The following is a 10494-nucleotide window of genomic DNA, read 5'->3' as shown; positions in this document are numbered from 1 at the left end:
GTCTGGCACAGAAAAGGTTAACAAATCTACTGCAGGAATAAAGAAACACCCCAAATACTTTTGGGTAGCTGGAATATTAGAAACAGGATGCTTTAGTTCAGGGCAGGTAAACCTTTACAGCTAATCTTTTTGGATACCAGTACTTCCTTTCAGATGCTCACGTGTATTTAAAGATGTGCAAATCCTACTGAAAATAGTCACAGTGGGTGAGCAAACATTGTACCATGACTGGAAAACAAATGCAAATAAAATAAGTTCCTTTGAGCTACATGCTAAATGCACATTTCTAAGCCTAACTTCATTCACCAGGTACATAGCTGAGACCCTCTAGTGGCATAAACATTTATTTGCCTTCAGCATATTATTAAAATTCTCTTTCGCAGTCACATTATAGCAGCAAATTCACAGGTAGCTTTTTTGGACACTCTGGGGGCTGTGGCAAAGTGAATCTGGGATTAGATGCTGTGCAGGCTCATGTTAATGAATGTAAATTGATTTTTAGCTGTGAGGGGCAATTATAGATGCACTGGAAGGAGAAGGGAATTTTTGAAAGGATGTTCTAGAACTAATTACTATCAGCAAGAAGCACGCAAAGAGCAACGCAATACCCAGGACAGCCAATAGGGAGGAAAGCTGGTACACAAATCTGTCCTGACCTGGGAGTAAGACTGTTTAAAAACACTGATCTGCACTTAGCTTGTAAATGCGCATCACCCTCTTTCTCCCTCATATATTCTCTCTCTCTCTCTCTCTCTGACACACACACACACATCCACGCTCCTGGATTTGCAGAAGACAGACATCCAGGGCACTTCTTGGCATCCCCAGGAAAATCGTATGGGATTAAAAACCCACAGCAGTAAGTACTCGTGCATTAAATGTTTATTAAGTGGCATGCTGTCAAAACCTGGATTTAATAGTAAATACAGGAGGAATTTAATGGAAATTGGTTGTATTTGATTTTTCCTAGGAATTGCTGGAAGCTGCTTCTCGAGGATTACAACTTCACCTTTTGCTTTTACGGATGCTTGTTTACTATCCATGTGGTAACCTCTGGACAGCCAGTAATCCATTCATTATCCCCACTGATTGAGTGAGGGAGTAGTGCAGCGGTAACTACTTCACTCGGCTGAAGGCAGACAACAAAAGGAGGAAAATGATGAATTCGGACAATTTAACCTCCCAAAGCTTCCTCTCTGCAATTCACAGCAACGCCAGCAATTTATTCTCAGGTCTCCAGTTTGTTCAGTCCTTCAAGCCACTAATCATCCCCTGCTACTCCCTGGTGGTTTTCATCGGTGTCATTGGGAATTACCTGCTCATTTATGTTATCTGCAAGACAAAAAAAATGCACAATGTCACCAACTTTCTCGTAGGCAACCTGGCTTTCTCAGACATGCTCATGTGTGCAACCTGTGTGCCCCTGACCCTCGCCTACGCCTTCGAGCCCCGGGGGTGGGTGTACGGGCGCTTCATGTGCTACTTCGTTTTCCTGATGCAGCCGGTCACGGTGTTCGTGTCTGTGTTCACCCTGACTGTCATAGCTGTGGACAGGTACTGTGCCATGGTGTACCCCTTCCGCAGGAGGCTCACCATCCCTGTCTGTGCTTACATCCTGGCTGCTATTTGGCTGCTGAGCTGCACCCTGGCTGCCCCAGCCTTAGTCCACACTTACCACGCGGAGTTCCCGGAGCTGGACTTCTCCATCTGTGAGGAGTTTTGGTTCCACATGAAAAGGGATCGCTTGGCTTATGCCTACAGCACCCTCATCATCACCTATGTGTTGCCTTTGGCTGTCATCTCCCTGTCCTACCTGAGGATCTCGGTCAAGCTGAGGAACCGTGTGGTGCCAGGCAATGTCACCCAGGGCCAGGCCGAGTGGGACCGTGCACGGAGGAGGAAGACTTTTCGCCTGCTGGTCTTAGTGGTGGCAGCCTTTGGAGTCTGTTGGCTGCCTCTGCACATCTTCAACGTGATAAAGGACATAGACATCAGCCTGATTGACAAGCAGTATTTCAACTTTATCCAGCTGCTGTGCCACTGGTTTGCAATGATGTCTGCTTGCACCAACGCCTTCCTCTATGCCTGGCTCCACGACAGCTTCAGGGGAGAGCTGAAGAAAATGTTTGCCTGGAGAAAGAAGAAAATTGGACCCGCTACAAACTGCATTATGGCCAGTGTGGTGCTGTAAACGAGGTCTGGTGGGAGTGCATTTCCTTTGTACAGTAACATTGTAAGTCTTTTCCACTTCTAATTAGTCCTCATTCCTGACATTTGTCTTCAGGGCTCAATTATAACAACACAATTCCCATGCTTATCTTCCTCAGCACCTCCACTTCTAATGGAGAATGACAGGCAGACGCCATGTTTAAAAAATGTCTTTTCTTCTTTGACTGGAGTTAGAGGCAAGGAGATATTACCACAATAAGATACAGGGATCCTTCCTATCTGCTTTGGATATTACTCAGTACAGACATGGGTTTTGGGGATGGGGAGAAGCAAGGATGAGTATGAAACCTAAATACCTCAATGAGGGAGTGTTTTGGATTGGGTAGAAATTAAATTTGCTATCTACCCAGAGTCCATTCCTTAGCCCAGGATCTAAGGCAGAGGACTAACAATATTCCTGTAGTCCTCTTGGGTTAGGGCCAAGTTGCAAATAGCATAAAGGTCTCTGAAATGCCGTCCCTCAGCAGCTACCCCAGCTGTGGGCAGGAAACCAGGCTGGCAGGAGCTGCTCCAAGCCTCCCTGTGCCAGCTGAGCTGTGCTGGCAGCAGGGGGATGCAGCGGTGTCCCCTCTCCCAGGGGTGTGGGTGACATGCAGGGTGATGGCAGCAGCTCACTTGCAACCCCTCCAGGTGCCTCTGTTCAAGATGACTGGGTCACCTGTGTGCCTGTGGCCCTTGCTGGGGTGTGCTGTGTCTGCCCTGCATGGTTTCTTCCCTCACCCCCATCTGCTCCCTGCCCCAGGCCCAGGGGGTGGAGTCACAGCCTTTGGGACTGCACAGGAATTTGGGTTTTCTGGTTTTGGAACCCAGCATCTTCCTGCAATCCCAAACCCCCCTCTGTCTCGTGGGCCTGCAGCAGAGCATGTAGCAAGGTGAGATGCAGTATTGCAAGAGGGTAAATAAAAGCAGAGTGATGTTATTTCTGTGATGTGAAATGTGATGCAGAGTGGGCAACAGCCTATTTGGTAGATTTGCAAGTGTTGCCATCAAGGATGGACTGACTGGAAACACAACCTGTAGTGGAAAATCATTCAAATAGGGGACATTAAGACACACCACCACTTTACTGACATTGAATTGTGTTCCTGCCATTGTCTCATGCAGCCCTACTGCAAGTCAGCTGCCTTTGTCATCATAGCATTGTCAGTGCTGAGATGAATTCCACTCATTCCTCCAGGAGCTGGTTTTGACAGGTGGCAATGGTGCCATCAGCTTTGATCTCCAGAGAGAGCCAGAGGCTTTGATACTGCCTTGAGGAGCCCTTCTGGAGGTGTCTGTTAAGAGGCAGTGGGCTGAAGAGGCCATGGACACTGAGTCACACACGAGCACTGCGTGAGCAGTCATAGCCAGAGCTGCCAAAGGGAGTGGACTGGCAGGGGGGAGTGGACTCCCCTTTGAAGGAGTCTTTTGGGAAGAAACAATTTCCTTTGGCATTCACATTTCGATAAGATGAGGGAGTTAGAAGCTATAATCAACCTAATGGTTCCTAGTTCCTTCCTTCCTGAGCTGAAAGTACCTGAGATCACAGGTGAGTGTACGGGACAAAGTTCTGGAAGCAGCCACTGATCCTGAAGAGGTTTCTTCCAGGCTGCTCAGCTAAAAGCTGTGATGGCATGAGGAGCTGCCTGATGCTGAGGGGAGATCAGCCAGAGAAGCAGAGCAACCCAGGGGCAGTTTTGGCCATCTGGCTGACCACAACTGCACATGGCCAGGTACATACTCACTGTGAGGCAATGCCAGTGGACATGAGGGCAGAGGGAAGACAGAGAAGAGGTTTCTTTGGTTTGCACATGTACTCCTGCTGTGAAACTGTGAATATAATTCTGCTCATCACCTTTCAATAGGCCTAATCTGGTAAAAAGCTCCCACAGATCCATATGCACACACTGAGAAAAGTGTTGGAAAAACATTCGAAATCCCATTTCACAAATTCCCTAAAATTTCAAGTTGTTTTGCTGCTAGTAAGGAGGATATTAGAATCTGTAGTGAAAGGACAATAAATTAGAATCTGTAGTGATAGGACAAGGAGTAATGGGTACAAATTGAAAGGGGGGAATTTAGGTTAGACATTAGGAAGAAATTCTTTACTGTGAGGGTGGTGAAACACTAGAACAGGTTGCCCAAGGAGGTTGTGGATGCCTCACCCTGGCAGAGTTCAAAGCCAGTTGGATAAGGCCTTGAGCAACCTGGTCTAGTGGGAGGCAGGAGGGTTGGGACTAGATGATCTTTAAGGTCCATTCCAACCCTTTAACATTCTATGATTTTGTGACTCTGTGATTACAGAAACACTGAATGAAGGAGGTCCTTTTAAGCCGGGCATTACTTGCATTCACTCTCAGATTAGGTGTATCTGCCTTGCTTACCTTGATTTAAAGATTTGAATGACCTGTTAAAGAATGTTTTGCTTTGCTGAATTTCAGGAAATTGTTTTTCCTTCAAGCTCAATATAGCAAGCTACTGGAATAATTGGTGATTTTGAAAAGACAAAAAAAAACCAAACCACTTCCAAACAAACCAACCAAATTTTACAAGCTTTTCAGGTTTTTTTCAGGACTCTTTTGAAGACCACAGAGAATAGGACACCAAGAGAGAGCACTGAAACAACACTGCAAAAAGCAGCTTCAAATAACAAAAAAATCCTGACTTTCAGAGGTTTTTCTTTCACTGAATTATGTTAATCTGTTGGTTTATAAAGGTTAATTAATACTGAGGTGGCCCATAATGTGCACAACCTCCTGCACTAAACACAGACAGTGCTGTAATCCAGAGTGATCCAGAGCTCAGTGCAGTAACTGGGATGACTTTCTCAGCCACAGCAGGCCAGGGATCATTTCCTTCTTACACATCATATTTTTACCCTCATTTGCCAGCACTACAGTTTGAGTTATTAATGTTCCTTTGAATGTTAATGGCTGAAGATGGTGACTGCAGAGAGCTGCCTGAAGCAAACAAGGGATTAGTCTCTCTATTTTGTTTCCTTGAGACAGAAATGAAGGGCTGTTCAGTGCACACATTGTTCCCACAGTGACAGATGCTTTGGGAACATCTCTTTTCCAGCAGCCTCTGGAGCTGCTGTTAGAGCAGTGCCAAGGTCTGTCATCTCACAGAGGTCCTCAGGAGTGCCCAGCACAGCAGGCACCCTCATCTAAGTGCTGGTTTAACCTGGACATGCCTTGAACCTGTCAGGATGTGCTTTGGCAGCAGAAAGCTCAGAGCCTGCCCCTCTCTTCAGGCACTGCTCACCATAGATTTTGCAGCTGCCCCCTGGAATGATCTGCATTCTCCAACACAGAAGCTCCTTCTCTCTCCTCTGCAGCCCCCTTGGTCCCCCTCACTGGTCCTGCATTGCCATTTTTCCAGGCTTTCCCTGTGTGGTGCACAGAGGAATTCCAGCCATGGGCTGGAGGACTGGGGGTTCTGCAGCCTGGCAGGGACCGAGGCACAGCCACGTTGGCTCAGTCCTGCCTCTGAATAGAGCCCCAAGAACCTCTGTTCAATTTAATTACTGTTTTCTCTGATATACAGAGTAATAAACAATAATAAGATTTACAGGCACATTGATGCACTACTTTAATCCAGTTATGCAAATAATTCTATTAAAAGCTGTCATGAGAAACTTGTTTGCCAATCTCCACCCCTCTCCAGGGAGCTGCTGTGGTTCTCTGAGGGGCCAGGGCTCATCACTAAGGTATTTTTGGTGGTATACTTTTTAATTACAATTTAAGAAATCATTGCATGCTTTGATTTTATAAGGTAGCCTGGTTCAAAACTTGATGAATCTATTAACTTTCCCTGGAAGGGTTTTTGTTGTTCCTTGCTCACATTGCAGCCCAGGACTCGCACAGAGCAGGGCAGTGCTCTGCAGGGATGAGCAGGGTTTGCACCTGAGCTGAGGTCTGGCAGAATGGAATATCCTCCTCCTCTGCTGGGATTTCTTTCCAGTTATTTCCATGTACAGAGAGACTGTCAGCAGGTACAGACCCAGGTGTTCTGTGTCTTACAGCAGTAAGTGTTATTTATGAGGGTTCCTTGGACTGTTCCTAAAGGACAGTCTCCAGTAAACACTCCTAGGTGCATTATGGAGTTACCACACATGCTTGGGGTGGTGATTTTGGGTAGGTATCAAAGGCATGAGCCAGCAAGTGGGTTATCAGAGCATGGACAGTCTTGGGCTTTGGAAAAGGAAGGGTCACTGAGGATCACACCTCCTCATTGCAAAAATCCTCTGGAAGATTCCACTGGGCCAAACCTCTGCAGCTCTGAGCATCTCTGAAATGTGGGCAGTGCTATGGATATGGAAGGAAGAGCAGGGGAGAGTGAGGTGTCTTCACTTACAGTGAAGAGCACAGATTTAGACAGCAGGGTCACAGCTTCACAATTTGAAGCTATTCTGCATAGCTGTTGGAAAGACTCACAGAGCATCATTCCAGCAAATATGCTATATTTCCAGTGTTTATAGATGCACTAATGCTTTGTCAAACACAGGCTATGCCCTGTGGTAAAACATGGGGCTTGTATCAAAAGGCAGTGTACTTAAGAAACACATATATAAGTCAGTCAGTATTGGATCAGGAACTAAAAAACAGATTAGATAGTGACCAAAGGTCACTAAAGCTGAAATCAGGTAGACAAAGAAAAACACTTAATTAAACCTAAATAAGGGTCAGGTAGAGTTGTCTCTCCCCCACTTTGAGAATATCTGCTCAGAGCAGTCACAAAAGACTAAATTGCTTGTGCAATGCATTACTTCCAATAAATTTTCCTCATACTTAGATGAAGGAAATTCAAGGCTGTATTTGTATCGTGTTTGGGGAATGGCAATTTATCTGGGGTGGGCAAAAGCAGGTCCTGCCATAAGGCCACTGCTCAGATGAGCATGGTGAGTGTTTCCCAGCTGATTGATGGACTGGGAAAAGCTGGTACTTCTCATACCAGCTGAACAACAGATGCTCTGCACAGTTCTAATGGAGCAAATCTTGCTGGCTGAGCTGTCGATGGTGAGTTATAATTAGATGTCTGAGATGATGCAGGGTACAGATAAAAGCTGAAAATGGTACACCTGCAGCTGGGGAAAAAAATGCAAAATTGGACAGAATTGGACAATACATCAATCAATCTGCCCACCAGATGAGAAGAGGGTAGGGAGAAAAACAATGTGCTGGTGGTAAAGCCACAGCTGCCTTTGCCATTCCTGCACGAAGAAATGTAATACAAACTTTTACCTTCAGCCCCCCACTCTCACTGCCCACTATCTTTTTCTTTTCTCAGACAAAAATAGTGACATTTCTCCTCCTTACCCTGAAGAAAAGGTTGCCCAAGGGTCAAAGCAAACATTTCTGACTCATGGAAAGCACACTGAAAGCAGAGCTTTCTGAAAGGAGCTCTTCTCTCTTCTGCAAGCAGAAAGACACAGCAGCTCTGCACTGAAACATTTGCTGTGTGGACCTGCAGCTGGCCTGGCCTGCCCCTTGGAGCTCTGGTTTTTGTGTGTACAGCAAGTAAATACTTCTCCCCATGCTCAGGGACCTCACTGTGGGTCACAACCATCACTGACTGTTCCTTTGTACCTGATTTCCCTCCAGATCAAGATGCTTTACTGGAAGTCCCAGAGAGGAGCTGCAGGTGCATCAGAGGTATGCTGCCAACATTAATAGGACCTTTCCTTCAGAGATCACTGTCATAATCCCTGTCTCAGCAGGTTTGAAGTACATTCTTGCTGTGTACTGACATAACAGGCTGATTTCAATCAAACTTTGCCTGGTTTTTCTCTGCTCCCTGCACTCCCAGCCCTCCCCCAGACTTTTGAAATCATTGATCAACTACTCAGGAGAACAAGGAGCCTTGAGGATGTTGCCATCTGAAATTGGGAATACTAGCATTTTCTTGGTGCTGCCCAGGGAAGAAAAAGACATCACAGTGCTCTCTCTCCTAAGGACTCACACAGGATTACATGGGACTGGATATTAGGAAAAATATATTCTCCAAAAGGGTGGTCAGGAATTGGAACAGGCTGCACAGGGCAGTGGTGTAGTCATTGCCCCTGGGGGATTTAAAAGATGTGTGGCTGTGGCACTTGGGGACATGGTTCAGTGACGTGCTTGGCAGTGCTGGGGGAAAGGCTGGGCTCCATGATCTTGGAGGTCTTTTCCAACTAAATGACTCAGAACTAGTCAGAAGGTGGCCAGGCTGCCTCCCTACAGGGCAAGGAGGGAGAGGTTAAGGGCATGGAGTTCAAATATATCACACTGGGAGTTATGTCCCTTTGGGATCTATAAGTTTACTCTCCTGGACAAGAAGCAGATAAGATTGACTCTCTTGTCTGTTGTTGCTTACTTTCCCTTTCTACAGCCTGCTTTGTCAAACTAAGTTAATGAAGCTAGTAATTTATATAAACGAGAAAACACACACTCAAGAGCTCCCTGCTTTATGTCTCTGACCCATTGGAAATCAATTTGGGATCACTGCTATCTATTTGCAGCTGACTGGGCTCTCCATCCTTAAATTATCACTTTGTAATTTCCCTGTGCTTTTTTTTTTTTTTTTTAATCTCTGCAGGGAACATCTAAAAGGGGATTTTTAATCCCCACATCTACATTTCCTGCAATTCCTATGTTTCCATGAGGCACTGGAGACCTTTCAGCAGCGAGGAGGACTGCAGAGAGAAGCTGGTGGTGATGAGATCTGCCTCTCCTGCTGAGCACAGCCCTTGGCTTCCAGACAACCTGCTGGAAAGGTGTTTGTGACTCACAGCAGCAGGAGGGGTTTGTGAGAGCCTGGGGACGTTTGTGGTGCTGCGGGTCACTCTTGCCCAGCTCAGGCTCTCCCCAGCAGCATCCCCAAGCAGGCGCTGTGCTCAGCTGGAGCAGCTGGGGCTCTGGTGAGGCCGGGCAGCACGAGGGCTTGGCTCTCTCCTGCAGCTTCTCAGCCACAGGGAGCTGTGGTTATTTACCCAGCACAGCCACAAGGCAGGGCAATGCTCTGCTGAGAACTCCACAGCCGAAGGACCCCGGAGCCGTGATGGAATGTGGCAGGAATGTGGCAGGAATGTGGCGGGATGCTGTCAGCCACAGCTCCAGTTTGTGGGACCAGCTGCCCTTGGGAGTGGGAAGGTGAAGCTACAGCCTGTGTTGTAAACCAAGCCCATCTTGGGCTCGTGGAGGCAGGGCAAGAAAGAAAGAAGAAATCATTACTTTTTGCACTTGAAGCAAACAATGCCCACCCAAGGGCTAAGGCTGTGATCACCCAGGGGTGGTCCTGTGAGAATGCAGGAGTCACTCAAGCCTTCCTGTGCTCCCTCACTTGTGCTGTGCCACTGCAGGGGATTTTTGACTGTGGTTTTCCTCCCTCCCCTCAGCCCTACAGTGCAGCAGGGGCAGGCCAAGCATGTGCATGAACCACTGGGGTGAGGTCCACATGAGCAGGGCTGTCAGTGCACAGTCCAGAGGCAGGTGAGTCTGAGGGCACATGCACCTGTGAAAGGGTTTTTTTATAAAAATAATTGAAAGATTGGGGATGGAATTCCGGGACAAGTGTTCAACCAACCCACTCCTCAGCAACTGGAGGCAGCTCTGCAGGAAGTAAGATGAAAATAGTTCAAATATTATGTGCAAGAGTTAGCTATGAGCTGTATCACCAATATATATTATATAAAAGGTATTTAAAATCATTAACAAGACAAAATCTTCAATGCTAAGCTTTGGAATTATTTTCCCTCAATTACTGGATCATTTTAAATTCAACATCTGTCGTTAATATGCATAAATTAAAAAAATAAAAATAGATTTGAAACCATCTAAAGCACTAGGCAGCATATGGCAGACCTGTTTAATCTTAACAAGTCAATAATATTATCATTATGAATCACTTCTCCGTTAAAATGTGTATTTATGTCTGTTGTATAAATGATGTTTATTTGTAAAAGCCTTTTGTGCCACCCATGCAATTGTCACTTGTCACAGCTAATTCTAGATTGTTTCGAAAAAACAATTTTCCTTTTGGAAAATTGCCACAGACTGAGGACAGACAGAAATGCAAATCTTCACCAGTCAAATTTCTGACAACATCACACACAAAGTGCAGGGAAGATGTGGAAGGCCTGTGTTTTGCTGTAGTTAAAAATGATGGGTTTCTTTATTTTTAAGGCACTGTGGAAAGCACTGTTCCAAACACTTTTTACCCCCCAAAAGTTGTATACAGGGTCTGACAAGATCTACATGCTTTCCTGGTTTCTAGCATTCTTTTTTCATTGCTAAATGAAGAAACAGG

The 10494-nt window shown here is 46.1% G+C and overlaps 1 protein-coding gene across 3 annotated transcripts; it reads left to right on the top strand.

Moving 5' to 3' along the window:
• Nucleotides 1-700: 700 nt before the first annotated feature.
• PRLHR (prolactin releasing hormone receptor) lies at nt 701-10012 on the top strand. 3 transcript variants are annotated; one of them, XR_007906772.1, is made up of 4 exons: nt 701-859; nt 971-2196; nt 7812-7862; nt 8785-10012. XR_007906772.1 is itself a non-coding variant. In XM_051800418.1 (3 exons), exon 2 carries the CDS (start codon nt 1157-1159, stop codon nt 2189-2191), a length of 1035 nt encoding a protein of 344 aa, XP_051656378.1. In that variant the 5' UTR covers nt 701-859; nt 971-1156; the 3' UTR covers nt 2192-2233; nt 8785-10012. The 3 variants fall into 3 exon arrangements, 1 of the variants encoding a protein (XP_051656378.1); XR_007906771.1 differs by having other exon boundaries at nt 971-2233; XM_051800418.1 differs by lacking the exon at nt 7812-7862 and having other exon boundaries at nt 971-2233.
• The last annotated feature ends 482 nt before the right edge of the window (nt 10013-10494 follow it).

The sequence above is a fragment of the Manacus candei genome, unplaced genomic scaffold (assembly GCF_025592945.1).
Source record: "Manacus candei isolate 608988 ecotype Guabito, Panama unplaced genomic scaffold, ASM2559294v1 h1tg000050l, whole genome shotgun sequence".
Classification (NCBI taxonomy): Eukaryota; Metazoa; Chordata; class Aves; order Passeriformes; family Pipridae; genus Manacus; species Manacus candei.
The sequence above is the reverse complement of the archived record's forward strand: the minus strand, read 5'-3'. Positions and strand labels throughout refer to the sequence as shown.